General features: G+C 43.2%; 1 protein-coding gene across 2 annotated transcripts in view; it reads left to right on the top strand.

Annotated features, from left to right (window-relative positions):
- Positions 1-21033, top strand: part of ARID5B (AT-rich interaction domain 5B) — a 237803-nt gene that overhangs the window by 141599 nt on the left and 75171 nt on the right. For both annotated transcript variants that reach the window (XM_056850125.1, XM_056850124.1), the window contains exon 5: positions 20365-20477. In XM_056850125.1, coding sequence (XP_056706103.1) covers positions 20365-20477 — 113 coding nt within the window. The remainder of the gene's footprint in view (positions 1-20364; positions 20478-21033) is intronic.

The following is a 21033-nucleotide window of genomic DNA, read 5'->3' as shown; positions in this document are numbered from 1 at the left end:
TGCAAATCAAAACCACCCATGTTTCCCGAGTTTATTTGCCTGATTATATGCTTTACTTTATGAACAACATGTAGCATTTCAGGATCCATCTAGACTAAAATAAGAAAGCCTTATTTGCCAATTATGATATTCCGTATTCAAAACATGCTAGTGTTTCTTCTTTTTGTAGATTATAGATATGACCTTTACATTCCTTTCATTTAAAAAAAAACCCTCAAGAATTTGCATCTTTTTTCTTTCTGCAAATATTAAAATATATTAAAATAATTATCCAGCCCAGTTGCCTCAGAGAAGACAAAGCAGTTGGGAAAGGAGACGAGTTGCACAATTGCAATATAAATAGACAAGCAGTGTCACATGTAGTATTTCTAAAATGCTCACTGTATAATTTTATAGCTCCAGTGTTTTCAAGAGTGCTGATGATGTGCTGGGCAGGAGTAGATCATTCTTATTGCGAAACAGTTATTAGTTACTTGTCCTTTGAAAGCTATACTTTAAGGTGTTTTATGCATGGTTGCTTTAACCTCCTTTATTCCCCATTTCAGCCAGGCTCATATTTTTTCAGTATGCACGATATGTCATTCCTTGGAAGCTCAATGCTGTTTTGACGCAAAACAAACCCAGCTTTTCCCATTCCTCTTCTGGCTCGAATTAAACCATTCATCCTGGCTCATTCTGGAGTCACAGAGCATGCATACTCCGTTCTCGGGTTGAGCTTCCCCGCGCCATCATGCCCCACCCTTTTCCAACCCCCTCCTCAAAGCAGCATGCCGATGGTTAAACAGGGGAAAACAGAAGATTGGCTTCTCTCACTGCCAATCACAAAGCAGTGTGTAAAGAGGCAGGGATTCAAGTGCTTCCTGCTACCTCGGAGCTCTTTCTGAGCAAAAGAAAGTTTTTTTAAAACGAGGCTTGGATTTCTCCCCCTTCTTTCAGGTAGCTCAATTTTTTGTTTTTTGTTCTTAAAATGCTTTTTTATGCGGCAGTTGGGAAAGGCAGTCTTCTCTCACAGGGAGCACTGCAAAGTAAGCCAATTACAGAGCAGCATTTAAAGGGGTGGGACTGGATTTGAGCTTGGGAGACTGTTTTTCTGTATTCATGGTTCAATTAGCGCACAGTTTCATGCTTGATAATTCAAGCCAATTCATACAGTTTCCCCCAACCCGGGTTACTTTAATGTGCAATGAACCCAGGTCCAAGCAGGTAGATCCAACCCATGCATAAAAGACCTAAAAGTGGAGGGAGGGGAATGAAGTATGCAGTCATCCCTCATGCAATGTTAACAGCAAGAACATTTTTTAAAAGGCTAACAAAGACTGTTTGTGTGTGTGTGTGTGTGTGTGTGTGTGTGTGTGTGTGTGTGAGAGAGAGAGAGAGAGAGAGAGAGAGACACTGACTGACTGACTGACTGACTGACTGACTGACTGAGTGACTGACTAAGGATGGAGTGGAAAAATGTCTTGGCCATGTGTCATGCGCCCTTTCCTTCTCTGATTAGTTTGTTTTAATCTAGTGTTCTTTGCATTTCACAGGGTGGGACTGTTTCTCAGGAAACTGTTCAGTCCCCTCCAGCAGTATTTTAAGTGGAACTGACTGCTTTTTTAAAAAAAGGAAGCGATTGTGCAGAATTAATGCAGTAATCTAATACTAAATGTCTATGATCTTTTTAGATCTATATAAACAGCAAAACAGAGAAAGGAAACAAGGTGCATGTCGAGGCAGTTCAGTCTCTCTATGTGTTTATTGATTCGTTAAACTGTTTATTCAAGGGGGGCTCATTTCTTTCTCCATATCACAGATTTTTACAGACTCCCATTCCCCCCAGTCTCATATAATGCTAAACTTGTGGGCATATTAGGCTGTTTTTTAAAGTTATGAACAAAGTTTACAGATAGCAATTTCTCTTGAAGGCTGTTGAACGCATGTTAAAAACCATAACCTCGTGCCCTAAATTTATTTGCACTGCTTTTCAAAAATTTCCAAATTGCTTACAACATACTCATTAAACATGTAACCCCTCCTATTTCTCTGGTTCAGCCCTGTATAAACTAGCCTTAAGTTTGGTATAGCCTGTGTCTTTGAGAATCTCTTTTCTTTATCAGTTATTCAGTGACTTCACATTCCATATTGCATGTAGATTCCACACACAAAACCCAGTCTGCTTAGCTATGACTCAACACTAGAGGGCAACTAAGGGTTTTCTTTCAGGGAATAACTCTGCTTGATTTAATAATATCAACAAAGTGTTTAAAACATGGCAAAGATTGATTTTCTCTCCCTGTGTTTTTTTAATATACGTGTAACTTCTGGAGTTTTGTTGACATCAAATAATAAACCAACGAAAGGGCATGGGAAAGAAATATATAGACAGCCATGGAGAAAAACTGCCTTTGCCCAAATAAGGTTTCTTTTTTTAGCTTCCTCATATGTTAGATAATGATCAAGTGACAATTGGTCATGAGTTAATAATGCTGGATGTTGAAATATGCATGCCATGTGGTAGAAAAACAGTTCTGCTGAGTACAAGCACTGCGTATAGTTACACGGCGGGGGGAAAACAACCATTTCTACATTTAATGTCACGCCAGCTTAAATGTACCCTTTCCTCTAAGACTCAATATTGACCCCCGTCCCCCCCAATTATTACATAACTATCCCCCTTGTTATATATCGCGGGTATGCGAAGAACAATCTGTTTTATTTTAAACTACTTATAGATTTTCTTTTTCATTTTGTGGTGGTGACTCTACAAAACAGAAGGCTTTTGTCCTGAATAGGGAAAAATACCTTTGTGCTGGGAAGGGGGGAAATCCCTTTTTAACATCTTCTGTCTAGTGATATTTCTTTCCCTTCACGAAAATTTGTCCTCTGTTTAACGAACGGAAATTAGCATGTTACATGTTTCACATAATCTTGAGCCAAAAGATCACAGGATTGCAGTCCATTTTTTCTCATTATTTATCCCAGATAAACCCTTGCAGCAGGGGGGAAAGGAGTCAGTACCTTAAAGAAAAAAATGGGAGGGGTAACTGTGTTTTAAATATGTCAAGGGTCCTCCAGTCTTTCTGAGCTTTAGAGTTGCCACGTCTGCAACTATAGCAGACCTCCCACTCGGAGCTGCCTGCCCCTACCACTGCTCGGTAGGTGAGAGGTGGGGTGGGAATAAGGGGGAAATTGCTGTTGCATCAGTGATGTGACATTGGTCTAGGATGTCACATTGGTCTAGGATTCAACAGGAACTCTGTGGTTAAACCACTGAGTTCCTGCTGAATCTTAGAGCACTGTGACATCATTTCCGAATCTTGAAAGCCCAGAAAGGATGACACACTGTTGATATGACAGCACCCCTCCATGTCCCCAACCCCTAGTCGGTTGCTGGGGGTCAGCTGTTAGCTGGCAATCCTACTTAGCCTGGCAGACACCTTTGGGGATTTTGAGGCAGGGTGGTGGGCACCAGTAAAAAATGGCTGGCCCAGGAGGCGGAGCCAAACAAAATAGCTGCCCGGGCGGGGAGAGGCAAGCACTCATACACAAACAAGAGGAAGGGGGAGGGGGAATGTAAACAGACATGCACATACACAGAAGAAGCCCAGGGGGGAATAACATGCACACAAAAGAAGATGGCCAATGCTGGAAAAGAAGGATAAAACATACACATAGAGAAGACAACAGGGGAAGGGGTGCTGTACTGCTATGGTGCTTTCTATCCCCCGCCACCTCACAGCTGATCTGCCGGTCCTGTTTACAGGATCCTGGATCCTTATCCAGTGAGAAGTGGGGAGGATCCAAGTGAAAAGCCCCTTTGTTTGCATGAAGGCAGTCAGTCACTGATTCTGCCTTCTTAATGGCCTCACCTACTTTCCTGAAGAGCATGTTGGATGCCTGGTAAGTGCCTGTAGGTGCCATGGCACCGTTGGGTGCCCTATTGGGGAACACTGATTATATGTTTAAACTATGTATGTTCTTAGCTTGATTGTTGCTTTTGGTTGTGTTTATATTGTGTATTTTAAAAGCTTGTTTTAATGTTTTTGATTGCTTACCACCTTGGGGGCCCTAAGCTGGGTGGAACGGTGATATTAAAATGTTTTTAATAATAAACAAAAGCTACTACCTTAGACAGTGGTTGGTTGATTTTTGTCCATATATTAAGTAGCTTCATATATTTATTTACTCATGAACATTAATTACATTTATACCCCACTGTTCTTCCGAAGAGCTCAGAGTGGCTCTCATATGGCATTCTCCCAACCAGGCAGCTTCTAGGACCACACCTGTGGAACTCCATCTCATTCCTTCCAACCATTGTTTGGCTTGTTCACCTGCATAGGTGTCCCTTTTGTCTTCCTTATTGTATCCTCTGGGATCTATACAGTTTTAGCATCTTTTAATAGGATCTTCTTTCAGGGAGAGGGAGGAGGTTTTCCTTGTGTGTTTGGAGTTCTGCTTCTAGCTTCAAATAACAGGTTCAGAGCCCATTGCAAGCTGGATGTACCATGCCTGGTGCCAACTGGAGCTTTTGGGTGTGGAGGCTGAAAGCCAGTCTTAACCTTTCAAGTGAGATGTTCTTTAATAAACAAGGATCATATATTTCAGTAAGATCCCGGGTGGCTCCCGGCTCCCACTCTTCCGTTATCCACATGGGAAGTCTCCTTGGAAATGTTTATGCAGCTTTAGTCTCTTATTTAGTGAAGGAGCTTAACCATCTGCTTAATTTTTAAGCACAGGCATATTCGAATGAATGGCACTATTAATATTCTCCGTTTTGTATAACCTCTAACAGTTGTTGGATGAAAATAGCTACACTTGTTGGATATGACAGAAGAGGGGGCACTCCACGTAGTGGGGCAAAAGAGGATAGTGTGACCAGGCTGTTTTCCATAGAGAGGGAAGGATGGTATCTTTTGGTTGACAGATGCTTCTAAAATGTGTCTTTTCCTGCCACCTGTGGAGCACATATTTTACATGTAGAAACCAATAGTAAATTAATTTAATATCTTAAAAAAAATTAAATATCTATACAGATATTCAGAGTATAATCAACAAGCTAATAGGTAATTCACAAGTTTACATGTAGGATGTGGCAAATTGTGGCTCAGACTTCACCTGGTGTGTTTCCATTTTTAACTATAAAATAAAACGGGTAATGAGAGCAAACTGCTTCTTTTGTAAAAGAGACTGAAACGGGATCATTCTAAAGTTTAAAACAAACAAGTCATGTGTTGCCATGTAAATAGATCCACAAAAAGTGCCCGTTCTCCTTGCTTCCAAATGGAGAATGTTTTCTAGGAAAAGCAGCAAATTGTTTTTTCCCCTACATAGTGAACAGAAGATCTCATTTCAAAACAAAAGGTTGAGCAACGGTTACACATGAATGGACATGTGAGCTAAGAAATTATGCTGAGCCATGCCCCCCCCCCCCATCCTCAGACAGCTTCAGTGGGACTCCTGAAACTGGTAGTATCACTCTGGTTCAAATGGTTAGAAGATTGCAGCTAGTCTCTCTCATAAATATTAAAGAGACTTAACAAGTGCATTCTGGCAGGTTTAGTTTTACATTCATGGAGGCATGTCCTTTGCAGAAATGGCCATTTGATGTACAAACATGGGGAAATGAAGTAGCTATTCAGAGACCCAAAACCTGTGTACCAAAATTAAGGCAGTGAATGAATAAATGAACAAGCATGTAACATGGAATATTAGAAATTGTAAACAGGTTGTGATGGTTGGGATTTTTTAATAGCAGGATGTTCATAATGTTTCCAGAAAGTAAAAGAATTGAGAGGTTAAGTACTGTTCCACTGAAATTAATGGGCACCATTTTGGGAGTTCTCCTGCAGAATTCCCATTAGTCATTTCTGTTTCATTTATTATTACACTGCCTGTCTGTATGGTGTAGTGGTTAAAGTGTCAAACTAAGACTTGGAAGATCTGGGTTCAAGTTTCTACTCACCTGTAAAACCTTTCAGGTGATGTGAGGCCAGTAATTCTTTCTCAGCCTAACCTACCCCATAGATGGGGTTGCCACCCTCCAGGTAGTGGCTGGAGATCTCCTGCTATTACAACTGATCTTCAGGCGACAGAGATGAGTTCACCTGGAGAAAGTGGCTGCTTTGGAAGGTGGACTCTATGGAACTATATATTGTTGAAGTCCCTCCCCTCCCCAAATCCCACCCTCTTCAGGCTCCACCCTAAAAAATCTCCAGGTATTTCCCAACCTGGAATTGGCAACCCTACAGTATTGCTGTGAGGATAAAAGGGGGAAGGGAAGAACTACTTCCCTCAGTTTCCGCAACAGATGAGTAAAATAAATATGTGCAAGACAGACAGATAGACAGTATCACTACCAGAACTGAAATAGTCTCAGAAAATAAAGGTGTGACTACTACTAACTTTCTTATGGGTTATTTAGATCTCAGTGTGACATTGTTTGAGTCCGAACTGGCCATATGAACAGTATCATTAGAGTAAGTAAAATAAATAAAGGTATGACTTCCCTCTTGATTTTGCCTCTGTTTATTAAAACTGGCCCAACCAACTGACCAACTACTAAAACTTCAGTTAACTAATCTGCAGATTAGACAGCTTCAGCCTTGCAGCCTGAGGAAAAAGATGTAAGCCAGAAAGAAGGACATTAAGGAATAGTTGTAACCCCAAAAATAGCAACAATGTTCATGTAATCCTGGAATACAGTTTGGGAAGGGATAAATCTAAATATACTACTTTTGTTTATTTTTATGCATAGATAATCAGGGAGGTCAGGAAGCAAAATGGAATACATTTAAGAGGGTTTTTTTAATGCTGTGTTATAGCTATTTTGGATCTTTATAGGTGGCATCAACTTAGCGGCTCAGTGCTAAATTGGGTCTTGCCTCTTTTTTTGCTTTTATACTTGTGGTCTTTACCTGCCTCCCCAAAAGGGCTGCTGCAACTTGACTTGGGTTGATTGCCTGAGCAAGTCTCACAGACATGCTCAAAGTTACAGCATGCCGGTTACACTGCCCCAACCAAATTCCCAGCAGACCCTGCCAGAAGGATCCCTGCAGTACCCCCATTTGCCGGCTTTGGCTAAGCCCGATCTGCCTTTAACATGTGGGTTCACTAGCATTGACCACAAGTGGTTGTCTATCAAGTCCCAATGCCAGCATTCATTATGAGAAGCCCACTTACGAAACTCCTCATCATATCTGAGGGCCGCTGCATCACCTGCCAATGTCGGGCCCAAAGCACACAATTGTGATGACTGAGAACATGCCAAGCGCAGATGGGGATAGGCAGATATAACCATCCCCATGTAAATACCATAGCCCAGCATCCAGTTATCGAATGTGTGATTCCTGGCTTTTTTGGGTTCTTCCCTCCCAGCCTTGGTGCACCTACCCTCGGGAACTACTGGTTTGATAAAGGAGAAGACATCCATGTAATAACCGTCCAGGATGTACTCCCTCAATTTGCAGGGTAAATGCATCCTGGGTGGATTATCCCCAGATATACAAGTAGATTTAAAGGGGCCCTTTGACTCCTTCCTCCCAGGCTCCCCTGGAGCCCTCCCCCTGCTCCACGGCCTCCTGGATCCTGAACTGCTGGATCCCAAGCTGCTAGGGCTGGAAGGTGATGAGCTATCCCTTCTGCAGCCACCGGAACTCTGTGTGCAACCCCTGGCTGTCTCCTCCATAATGCTGCTGAGCACCTCTGCTGTGCCCTTGGCCACCCTCCGATCAGCAACATCCTCTACTAACTGTTCTACCAGTTGCGTGAGCCCACGCAATGAGGTCTTGACTGTCCAGGGGGGCCCCCGACTGGGGATGACCCGATGGCTGCTTTGCCTGAGCCCCTGCCTCACTGAGCCTCTGTCTGTCAGTGGGGCAGTCTTCTTTGCCCCAGGGGCCATTGCCCCTCATGATTTCCTTGGCCCCCCAGCTTGGCCTCTGGTGCGGGGAGGGGAAATATCCTGACCCCAAGACGTCTGAGGCACCTGGCTCCTTTTCTTGGGTGGCATGACTTGCAGCCTGAGCTATTCATCCATTCCGGCTGCCAAGACAACCACCCAAAAGCTCTGGGGCTCCACCAGCAATCCTGTGCCAAGCAAGCTCTAGCCCCCAAAGTTAGGGCAAACCAGCTGCCCGTGTTTATACATCAATTGCAGAACAAACAGATCCTGCCCCCACAGGCTTACAATCCAGTTGAAACAAAAGAAAAGTAAATAATTGTATATGAAGCTGGCCAGGTGGGCTCCCTCATTTCCTCCATTTAATAAAGGCTTCCCCTACTGTTATTAAGTCATTTGGCTTTTTTCATCAGCCACAATTTGTTATCCCTGCTCTTCTGCTTTCCTTCCTCTCAACCTCCCATATACACTTAACACAGGAATAAATGCAACAGGTTGAGATTTCTTTAATGCTATGACCCAGAGGCAAGTGAGGAATGGAGAATGGCTATCACAGTACATGACTGTCATACAAAAATAGTGTCTTTTTTAACATGTTCCCGAGACGCCCTACTACCTAAAGGCCAAAACAAAATAGTCTTTTCAGGAAAAAACTATACAGATCAGGGAAGAGTGAAACAGGATAGCACTTTGCTGATTGCTTAATAGATGAGTGGGAAAATTATGCAGGTTGTCAAAGTTTACTTATTCAATTTGTCCAGCAGCCAAAGGAGTCTACGAATACTCAGATTGAGTCTGCATGAAAGATGCAGGTGCATCAAATGAAGTAGTACATTCTATTCTCATTAAAAGTCCTTGGCTGCAGCACTGATTTTTGACAAAATGCCCAGGTAGCTAACTGCACTTCGACTACACTTAATGCTTCTGTTTTTGCCAACATGTCTTCATGCCAGTCAAAAGGCATGCATTTTTTTTTTTAATCACCCAACAAACTGTACTATGACAAAGACTCAACAGGTAATAATAAGAAACATTTCACACACGGTGAAGTAAAAAGTTCCAAATTCCTCACCTAGGCTGGTGTTGCTGCTGTTAATCTATCCTATAGAAGGGTTGCCCATGATGGAAGGCAAAATCTGTATGGCATCTTGGGCACTGTACTTCAAGAAAGAAATAGATTTTATTTGGTTTGTATGAGAGCTAATGTAGGGTAATGGTGAAGGTGCAGACCTAAGCCAAGTTATACCCTTTAAAGTCCATTGAAGTCAGTGGGCGTAGATCAGTGTTAACTGTGTTTAGGACTGCACTGCTTGTTGTAAAACTGTTTAAAGGATTTTTGAGGTACTGAATATAAAGCACTTAGAGCACTCTAAATAAAGTAGTATTATTATAAACTTTTAAAGCCATCATAATGTGAAAAGTTCATTAACTGTTTTTAAATGTTCATAGATTTCTTTGAATAGGTTAAAGCCTTCAAAGTTTATATAAATTCACCCAGACGTTAAAACCCAGTTGTATTTATTTTGTACACAAAATAATAATTAAGGTTTCACTTTTTAAAATTGCTTATCATAGGCGTATCTACTTTAGTCCTGTGATTCATTAGCTTTTGTTATATGAAAACTCATATTACAGTGTTTGTTGTTGTTTTGTGGGCCATAATGTGGGAGACAAAGGCTTCTGAATTCAAACTCGGCTGTTGGACTTGTTCTTTATGACCAAGGAACAATCAGTCAATCATTTTTATTACGATTCTAGATCAGCTGACAAAAATGTAGCCAACAAAGTCAATAACCTATAAAAGTTATTGTTGTAACCATGTGGTTCTTTGAATTTGATCTTTTGATTCTTTGGGTTTGATCATTTTGTGACAGGATGGATGATTTGTTTGACATTAAGGGCCACATCAGAAATCTGTTCCATCAGGTTTCACATGATGGTTTTCCACCCAGAGAGCTTTCTATGTAGGAACATGCTGTGACTGACAGGAAAACCTGATTGTTATGTGTACACTCTACACATAGGGTTGCCACTTGCCAGGTCCCTCTTTGCCACTGGCAGGAGATTTTTGGGGCGGAGCCTGAAGAGGGCGGGGTTTGGGGAGGGGAGGGACTTCAATGCCATAGAGTTCAATTGCCAAAGCAGCCATTTTTCCCCAGGTGATATGATCTCTATCTGCTGGAGATCAGTTGTATTAGCAGGAGATCTCCCTCTACTACCTGGCAGTTGGCAACCTTATCTACACATGTGAGGAAAGATACACTCTTATCTGGTGAAGGTTTCCCAGTTCCAAGTTTTGGTCCTGAGACTCAGGTTTTGGAACTCCAATTCAAGGCCTAAAGGTGGCAGTTTGAAATCCCAGGGCCATCAATCAGCCCACTCACTTGTCTTCTTTTAAGACTTTTGGGCCTGTTTAACTGTGGTAAATATTGTAAATTGAAGATGGGAACTAATAATCTGGTACTGTAGGTACAGGACCCATCGGGAGGACTGGGAGGGCCATTTGGTCTGAACCACAAGTTCAAAGGGGCCTCAGATTTAGGCATTTGTTAGTGTTTGGGGATTTAATAAGTTTTGCAACTTGATTTTATGCACATTGTGTCATCATTTTTAATTTTTACTACAGGTAAGGGGTGTCAAAATGCAGAAAGTGACCTGTAACTCTCTAGACCTCTGAGGGGGTCCCCTAACCACTCAACTGTATTTTATGTTTGGTTTGTTGTTGTTTTTTAATGTATTTTATGTTTGGTTTGTTGTTGTTTTTTAATGTATTTTATGTTTGGTTTGTTGTTGTTTTTTTAATGTATGTGTGGTGATTAGTCCTTCTCTGCAAAGCCACATGATTGTGACTCCACACATTCACAAATACCATCTGGGGCAATTCTTAACGATTTGCTCAAAGAGAACCATGGTCACTTGCTAGTCAGTGCTACAACACCAGGGCCCTTCCCATCAGTCTCAGGGTTTGGGATACTGGCAATCTGACAACCCTGCCTGTGGTTGTCATTCTTTCTGATGTACACACAATCTACATGTATGCAACTTTCCGATATGGAAATTATATCTGTACCGAAAATACCTTCTTTTGTGACGCGTGCTTCCAGCCAGGAGGGCAAGAAATTTTTCTTAAATCGAAAGTCACATTTTCTTGTTGTTCTAAATAGTTATGGAGACAATGATGCTCTGGGCGTCTGCTAAGAAAAACAATATTATCTCAATGCAAGTACTTAAGTGAATGTTAAAGGGAAATATGGCCAAAGAGGGGGAAATACACATGTGCTGTCTTCATATTTGAAAGAGTAACTGTAGTCTGCAATCAGCTATGCATCCCTGAGTACAAAAAGTCAAATGAATGTCAGTCCTCAAAGGCGAGCAACCCACAAACTACAGATGCTGCTGTTAGCTGCCCTGAAGCCTACTAAGTTCCAGATGTGATGGTGACTGGGTGGTTTAATTGAATGTAAAGGGTTTTAATATTCAGCTTAGAATAGTAGAATACCTAATCCTTATTTGTTGGAGCTGTGCTTTTTTCTTTCATTTCTCATCAATTCCAACCAAGGAAAATAGCACCAGTTAATTGTCTTCTGTTTCCTTTAAAAATGACACTTCCAGAGTAGCAGCATGGGATATTGTTTTTCAGTTCCAGTGTGAGTTTTCAAACTGCTATCACTCTTTCCAAATACAGGAAATCTATGTTCCATTCTCTCTCCGCAAACATACACAAGCGCACTCACTTTTTTAAAAAAAAAGAATTTATCTTGGGAATTCATAGCTGTGAATAGTGTTATGTCTTTCTTTCTAAAATGAAAAGAGTTGTTAAGCTCAGAGTGTCAGCAAAGGCTCGTGTGGTTCTTGAGATTTGCAAAATTTCCATTTCACACTGTTTTACCTCACCCAGACTGACTTTAACACCAGGAAGCAGCTAGGTGGAAAAAAGAAATCATTTTGTATTGTAGCAAGAACAATTTGCTTTGCCAGTAATTAGTTGTGTTTTGCGGGGAGGGGCATTTTACTGTTTTGGAAAAAACCCTACTATTCCATGTTTGGTGTATTTTAGTTGATTTTGTTTTTAAATCCTACTGTTACCACAGAAATAGTTAATGTCACAAAGGTCACAATTAGGGACATAACAGGAAGAACGGTGAAAGAGAGGAGGGATGTATAATTCACATGACTGTGGGCGAAAACGCTGGGAGGTTTTGCCTTGGATTTGCCGCGTCTGAATTCTCAAAACTCTGCATGGGGGCTTATTTTTGCGTTTTGAGAATTTGGCTGGGGAAAAAGTGCATTTAGAGAGCGGCAAATTCAAGGCAAAACGTCCCATGCGTTTTCGCCCCGTGTCTCCTCAGTCATGCCAGTGTCGGAGTGGTATCAAGGTGTTCTCTGCATGTGTTCCAAAGCAAGTTCATTTTGATTACAAGTGAAAAGTGTTAGTGTTCAAACTGAGGCTATCATCTAGATCAGTGGTTCCCAACCTTTTTCGAGTCGCGACCCCCTTTTGCAATTGATGATACCTCCTTCCTATTGTTGACCGGGATGCCACTGGACGTTATGAAACGCTAAGCTTTCATTTTGCAATTTATACAGGTGAGCTTTATGGGGGATGTTGTCATAGATATACAACGTTCTGCAGCATTCAATAACCAAAGTAACTTTCCCCACATTGAACCTTACCTGATACCAGACTCAAAATCGAACTTTATTTTTCACATTGACCCCAGTGTTCTCTGTTTTATTTTTGAGGGGAGACATTAACTGTTATCATGTGTTTCTAAACTTGGATATGTTACTGGCTGTGCCGTCAGCCAAGTAAAGAAAAATGTTGATTGATGATTCATCTTAAGCAATTAATTTATTAACTAGTTGATTAAATACATGCCAAAATGCCAACTAAAGTACCTTTTTTGAGCATTTGAAAGACCTATGAGACATTTATAGTTGAATTTTCAAAAGTTAATAAAAATTGTTAGGCCATTGTTAGCTTTAAAAATAACCTAGTTATGGCATGGCTTCAATTGAGGGCCTAACCACATGTAACACTATTTCCGAATTTACCTAGGGGCCTGTTAAACCAGTCGATGAGCTCTGGGAGATCTATATTTGGAGCTCCTATCACATCACTAATGTTAGCTCGTCAGATTCCATTTCGCCTTCAAACTGGATCCAATACTTTGTTTCATTCTATGCAGACTCCTTTAGATGAACACCTTGTGAGTCTTCAAAGCTCTCAATTTGAGCCTTGGCCCATAGTAACACCTGACAAGCTTGTTCCCCTAATAAAACAACTTAAACCTGACAAAGCCCCAGGTCCAGACATGACCCCACCCCCCCGGAACTCTTACTGGTCGATCCAGTGTGGTGGAGCAAATTAGTTGCTCCCATTTCCCAAATTACTTGCTCCCATTGTAAATTAACTCCCTGGGGATCATCCCAAGAGATTGGAGACATGCTATTATAGTTCCTATCTACAAAAAAGACGTGCTTTCACCCTAGCAAGACTAAATGCATTCCCCACACAGGTTTTAAATGTCCGCTTTCTAAAAATTCCATTCAGCGAGCGCCTGTGTCACTGTGGAGTTGGTGAAATTAAAACCCTAGGGCATCTACTTCTTTTTTGTAACAATTGGAATAAGGAGAGAACCAGGTGAATCATACCCATTGTAATAAAGTATAATCTTCCTTAGTTTAGAACTCTGGATCGTCCTTTTTCTCTTATCAGATCTAGAGATAACCGAGAAAATTTATCAGGTGGCAAAATACTTAACTCGAGTAATGGCTTCAAAACTGTCTTGCTAAATGATACAGGTATTTTGCTCCAAGAGGTATTGTTGAACTTGTATAATTTTATTATATGTATTTTATGTATTTATGAATTTTAGGTATTTTAGATGTTTATGCATATTTGCTTACGTATTTGCTTATGGTTTTATTAATGAGCAATAAACCAAACTTTATTTGGAGCTCCTAACTACTTTTAAAATTTAATTGTCAGGCAGATGGGGACCTGATTCAGATCAGGATCAGGGTGCACAGTGAGGGGGGGGGCTTGCCCCCATGCACTTTTTGTGATCTGAAACATCTCTGGGAGCCCCCTTTTGCTCCAGTGGGAACATTATGTGTAGTGCATCAGCATATTCCAGTTTCCCCAACTAGTCAAACAGTGACTCCCCAGGTCCATTGCAGGTTGGGAAAATGGCACAGGGAAAAGGCTTAATTCCCCCTCCCACCTCCATGCAATCCCCATGCAACTGAGAATTAAGTTTCAGATATCAATGGGAGCTCTGATTATGGAATTCCCACTGCACGTCTGGTTCGTGAACCCAGAAACAGGTTAGGCCCTCAGTTCTACTGAATAAAATTTGTACTCACTGATTAATCAGCCAAAGCCATTAAAAGTAACAGCCTTTAAAAAGTAGCAGCCTTTTAATTCTATTTAATCATTTTATTTACTTTCCCTTTCTGCAGAATATTTTGGAGAAGGGTGGACAGTATTTTCTTATTTGTGAATAATTTCACAGTTAAGTAAACAGGAGACATGCCTCTTGTACCCACAGGTTTAATTTCCAAACCAATGTGAGACATTGTATAATAAGGTCTTGGCTCACCATAGAGCCAGACTTTCCAGAAGGCAACCCTAGACAAGTGCGTTTGCTTTTGCCCTATAGTACTTCCCCTCCAGTTAGGCTTGACTTAAGCTCTGCTGCTCCGAAACAGAAGTGAAGAAAGGAAGGAGGGTGCAAAGTCAGGTTGGGCAACAGACCAGTGTTTGACCACAGTCCCTTTCCCATACTGCATATCATTCCAGGTTTATCTCTAACCATGTTGGGCCAGAAAACATACAGAAATATTGCTGCCAGAGCCAGACTGAGCATTAGGCGAACATTAACAATCACCTGGGGCACCAAAGTAGGCAACAATTTGAGGGATACCACAAAGCCCCATAGTGAGCTGCTTTTTGTCATCTCCTCCAGACTCTGCAGTTGCCCTTGTGCTGCCAAGGAGACACCACCATCTGCAGCTGTGTGCCCAGTAAGGCCAGTGAAAGCATAGGGGAGAGAGAAGGGGGTGCAGTCAGTGTACTTGGCTGTGCCCACCTGCCCACTAGCTGAGACTGTGCCATGGCAGCACTTCACAGGTGATAGCCCAGGCCACTCCAGCTCCAATTCTTGTCTCTCTCCAAGCTGGACAATCTGGAGATACGCCAGAAAGCTCTTCCTTGGCCTCTTCCCTGGCTGCTTATGAGGGACATGCAGAAGGACATGTCTGGCGTAAAGGAAGTCCATCAAAGTTGCTGTTGTCTACTCAGACTGGCAGTGGCTCTCCAGGGATTCAGACAGAGGTCACACCAACTGCCACCTGACCCTTTTAACTGGAGATGCTAGGGGTTGAACCTGGGTCCTTCTGCATGCCAAGTGCATGTTCTGCCGCTGTGCCCCTCTCAGCTAGACCAAGTTAGATGACTGCCATCTGAGTCTGCTTGCTCTCTGGGCTGTTTCACCACCCCCAACAAGGGGTCCCTATATGCTGCAATATCTTAGGAGGTTCCACCCTTTGATAACGTGCTGCATTGGCTTGTCATCCAGCACAACTACTGCTGTCGTAAACTGTGGTCATAGTGGGAGGACCATACTACAATCCCGTCCTGCCACCATCCAGCTGGCCGTTAAATCTGGGGAGCACTCCCCACCTCCTGTTTCCTTTTTGGCACCCCTGAAACACTGGCACCCTAAGTCATCTATAGGTCAGTCTGGCCTTGCTCACTTTTGTTTGTATTAAATGGGGAACCACCAGGGCTTATCTATAGTATAAGGCACAAATCACCCTGGACCAGCCCTGGTTGCAGCTGCCTTATACTGGATCAGATGTAGTTTAATAGTGTCTGCACTGACTGATAACAGCTCTCTGGCTGATAAGAGGTCTTTCTCGCCACTTGCTTACTGAGATTCTTTTAATGGGAGATGTCACAGATTGCGCTTGGGACTTCCTGCATGCAGAGCAGATGCACTACCGGTGTACCACAGCCCCTTCCAGGAATCTTAGGAGTTCCTCCCTCTCATAACATGTGCCACATTGGCTGGTCATCCAGCACAACTACTGCTGTCATTGTAAACTGTGGTCCATCTACTGATTAAGCTCTGCTCCACGGCTGTACTTTCATTTGGCACTTTGTGCCCCCTTTTCTGTGACACTCTCAAAGATCTGTGCATGTCAATGTGGATTTTTATTTCTGACATTCTCAGAGAACCAGTCTAGTCAGAGAAAATAAAGAGAGCAGTTCAGCCAATAACAATTCAACCATTTAACATTCTGAATACTCTCCATGACTAATATGTTTTGTGAGGAGTGATGTTTTTTTTACTCAGCAAGCCATCAAACACTTGGATCTGAGAACATTATAGTGTCATCATGAATACTATGAATTGATCAGCCTTTCACTATTCTAGTCAAGTGAAATGTAACTCATTTATAAACCATATCTGCCAAAACTGAGGAACCTTTCCAGTGAGAGGGGAAGTATTCTGTCTATGTGAGGCAGCCTCCTGCTTGTATTTTAATTGTGTATCTAATATGAATCGGGTATGCAGAGGAAGGCACTGGCAAACCCCGTTAGTCTCTTGCCATGAAAACCCCAAAAAGGGGTTGCCGTAAGTCGGCTGCGACTTGATGGCACTTTATACACACACACACACACACACAAAGCCAAACGACTGCTGTGCATGATGTAATCTTGGAACATTCTGTAAGGAGACAATTTCCTGTTCTAATTCCTCAGCAACCTGGAAAAAATGGGAAATTCTATATCCCCCCATTCCCACCCTGCTAACAAGCAGTGTGTAGAGGGTGAGATTTTTATTCCTGGAATGTGCCCTTTTGTGCCTTTTGAAGCTTTCCGTTTAATTAAAGCTTAAAATGGGGAATGGGATGGGACATTTAAGAAACAAAAACAAAGCTTCTGTGCCCTCCCCTCGAAAAACCCTCAGGAGTGTATTTAATTTTTTATAAAGACGACCACGCTGAGCATCAGTAATCGTCATGAAACCGAGCTCCTGAGTTCATCCTGGCCGTTGCGCTCCTTCAGACGGTGGCGAATTGTCCCCCCATCACTAGGGTTGCCAACCGCCAGGTACTAGCTGGAGATCACCTGCTATTGCAGCTGATCTCCAGCTGACAGAGATCAGCTCCCCTGGAAAAAATGGCCCGCTTTGGCCATTGGCCTCTAGGGCATTGAAGTCCCTCCCCTCCCCAAACCCCGCCCTCCTCAGGCTCCACCCTCAAAATCTCCCACCAGTTGTGAAGCAAGACCAGGCAATCCTATTGAAGCCCCTCCCCAAACCCTGCCCTCTTTAGGCTCCGCCCTCAAAACCTCCCACCAGTGGTGAAGCGAGACCAGGCAAGCCTATTGAAGTCCCTCCCAAACCCCGCCCTCTTTAGGCTCCGCCCTCAAAACCCACCAGTGGTGAAGAGAGACCAGGCAATCCTATTGAAGTCCCTCCCCAAACCCCGCCCTCTTTAGGCTCCGCCCTCAAAATCTCCCACCAGTTGTGAAGAGAGGCCAGGCAATCTATTGAAGTCCCTCCCCTCCCCAAACCCCGCCCTCCTCAGGCTCCGCCCTCAAAACCTCCCACCAATGGTGAAGCGAGACCAGGCAATCTATTGAAGTCCCTCCCCTCCCCAAACCCCGCCCTCTTTAGGCTCCGCCCTCAACCTCCCACCAGTTGTGAAGCGAGACCAGGCAATCCTATTGAAGTCCCTCCCCTCCCCAAACCCCGCCCTCCTCAGGCTCCGCCCCCAAAACCTCCCGCCCGTGGCGAAGAGGGACCTGGCGGCCCTCCCCGTCACTCTACAGCGCTCGTTATCTCCCAGCGCTCGCTCGCCTCAGGCTGTAATCAATCCCCAAATCAAGAGGGGTATTCAGGCAGGCCCTCTCCTTTTTTTGGGGGGGGGGGAGGCGGTCGCCTCTAAACCTTCCCCCCTCTTTTTGGTCAAACCGTCCCCTTGCCCTGGTGGGACTGGGCGCGCTTTCCAAGCTGGGGGCCGAGCAAGGAGGTCAAGACGCCCCTCCCCCCCCCGGCGCGTAAACGGCGGCGCGCCCCAGTCCTGGCGGGCACGTTCCCCGCTGCTCGAGTCACTCATCTGTGTTTATATGAGTAACGGAGCAGCTGGGAGAGAAGGAGGCGGTTGGGGGGGTGGGGTGATTGTAAGCGGCGAGCGAACGGCCGGCGCGCTCACTCCGAGGCCGCCTGACAGGCGCGCAGCGAACTCCCGACGCTTCCGGGGACGCGGGGAGCGCGCGCGGCCGCCGCACGCCGGAGCCTTCATGAGGAGACAGATCAATCGGGCAGATGTTGGGCGGCTGGAATGGGTAATAACGGCCGCGGCCACTTGGACCGTTTGGCGCGCGCGCGCGCTTGTGTGTGTCCGCGCTGGTTTAAGGGGACTCAGCCTCGGATGGCAACCTGTCTCTGTGGCACTTCCGTGAAGATAATTCACCGTGGGTAGCCGGGTTAGTCTGTCAGCAGTAGTAGAAAAGGGGCAAGAGTCCAGGAGCACCTTAAAGACTAACAACAATATTTGCTGGCAGGGTGTGAGCTTTCGTGAGCCACAGCTCACTTCTTCAGATACAGCTTAGAATGTGAATCCATCGGTCTTTAAGTATAGTATAGAAGTATAATATATAAGTACTCTCCTATACTTAAAGACAGATGTAGAAAAGGGCAAGAGTCCAGTAGCACCTTAAAGACTAACAACAATATTTGCTGGCAGGGTGTGAGCTTTCGTGAGCCACAGCTCACTTCTTCAGATACAGCTTAGAATGTGAATCCATCGGTCTTTAAGTAGAGGAAAGTGAATTCAGACAAGCATTAGTATGTCTGCATTTGGTGAGAAAAATGATGTCTGTCTGTACCTGTGCAAGTTTCTTCACAAGGTTGATGGATTTCCATTCTGTACGGCTAAATGGGGTGCCTTCAATGAAGATAATTCACAGTGGGTAGCCGTGTTAGTCTGTCTGCAGTAGTAGAAAAGGGCAAGAGTCCAGTAAAGACTAACAAAAATATTTTCTGATAGGGTATGAGCTTTCGTGAGCCACAGCTCACATTGTGGCTCACGAAAGCTCATACCCTATCAGAAAATATTTTTGTTAGTCTTTAAGGTGCTACTGGACTCTTGCCCTTTTCTATGGCACTTATTTGCCTATTTGGGAATGTGTGCTTGGCACAGCTGGGGCGGGCAGCAGGGGAGGGCTTTTGCCTTTCTCCCCTTCCCTTCCCAAGGGAGAGTGAGGCGGTGGGTTGGTTTGTGTTTCTGCGCCCTCTCCCCAGGCAGCCACCGGCCGGCAGGAAACTGTTACTCTAGAGCCATCCGTCTTAAACTATAGCAGCCTTTGCATCGGAGAGCTAATTAAGATGTGAAATGTCCTGAAGACCGCTTGTGTGACAAATGTAACATTAGAAGCAATTAGAAGCCGCTCCAGAGGTTCGTGGTGTTTTGATTTCTGACATTAGTATAATGGTCCCGAGAAGTAATGAAAACAATGGTTACTTTAAAAAGAGAGAAGGGGGGGGAGTTTATAGCAACTTAGCTGCACTACAATCACAAGTTAATGATTGTTTATCGTTTTTAATGTCGTTCCAGTCTGGCGGCTGAGGTAGTTTTTAATTTGAAAGCGCACGTAGGTCACTTTTCATACTGAGCAAAACAGTCACTTTGTTCTCCCCCCCCCCAGGTTTTTCGTAATTGGCACTGTGGTAGTAATAATACGTGTTTTTTAAGAGTGAAAGCTAAGTTTTTTTCTTCCGTGAGCCATGTATTCTGACACGACTCCAAATGGTTAGGTTGTCCGTACTGTGGAATCTTTCAGAATTGTGAATGAAGGTGTTTGAATAGCCTAGCAGGCTTACATTGATATGGTAAATGAGGGCCTCCTTCCTCTTGGACTCCTGTTTCAGCCATTGAATTTGTACAGTATGGGGGCATTAATTATTTTATTTCTCCAACTGTATCTTGAAATAGTTGCTTTTGTGCCCAAAAGAAGATCTTTGCTGCAAATAAACGTTTCCTCATCGAATATCTGATATCTGAGGTAATGGCCAGAAAAAGGATTCAATTAATGCTTTCCATTTTGCCAAAAATGCAGATCTGTCTAAAGATGTTTCCCCAATTCACTGCTTCATACTGTTTTGTGAAAGCAGTTTCTGCTTACTCAATATTCTTTTGGGTTCTTGTTAGATGTCAGCAGCAACAGATTAGTTTTGGGGAGGATGTTATAGAGAAGTATACGATTTAGAAACAGCTCAGCTACTGGAGAATAATAACCCTCCTTATTATATATGTTTGCCATGGAGAGAAGATGTTTTCTTCAGTTATTATAAGGGGAGACAAATCTGTTTCATAAATTTGTTTTGAGGGAGATTGCCCCACTATCGAAAAAGGGCCTTTGTAGTAAATCATGCTGAGACCATTGCCTGTTTTGCTTTCAGCGCCAAATCTTAAAGGCAGACCACGCAAAAAGAAGCCATGTCCACAAAGAAGAGATTCGCTCAATGGCATTAAAGATTCCAACAATAACTGTGACAGCAGAGCAGTTGCCAAGGTAAGTCACTCGGTTGTCTGAATCAAACTTCATCATAGATAGATATTTGCCTTTGTTTTTCAGCAAAGGGTAACAGGGTTAGGAGTTGTTGTTTTTGCGTTTAGAAATTAACACAAGTTCTTGTATGATGTTTTCCTTTTTATGAATTTTACACTGCTTCGGTTTAAGATATTATCAGTCCTCGCAGCTAACAGGGAGGTTGTGACAGGCTTGTTGGAAACAGGGTCTGTGTGTAAAGTTTTGCATGAGAACTAATCTGAACCTTATAAACACCCACTAAGTATTTCCTCCAATATCTACATAGGAAAAATAAACCACTCAAAGCCTTTTTCACTTTCCTTCAAAATATAAATAGATATGAAATGTGAACCTTCTTTGAGTAATGGATTCCAATAAACACACACACACACATATATATAGAAAAAACTTACTTAGAAGAATGCCAAGGTTCTGTTTTTTTTAATGGAAAGTTTTATTCTACAAGTTTTATTCTGGACCAGATTTTATAAACACATTCCATTGTGTTTGAACAACCCCTGGATTTCAGAGGGCCAAC

Source organism: Euleptes europaea, chromosome 5 (assembly GCF_029931775.1).
Source record: "Euleptes europaea isolate rEulEur1 chromosome 5, rEulEur1.hap1, whole genome shotgun sequence".
In the NCBI taxonomy this organism is placed as follows: domain Eukaryota; kingdom Metazoa; phylum Chordata; class Lepidosauria; order Squamata; family Sphaerodactylidae; genus Euleptes; species Euleptes europaea.
The sequence above is the reverse complement of the archived record's forward strand: the minus strand, read 5'-3'. Positions and strand labels throughout refer to the sequence as shown.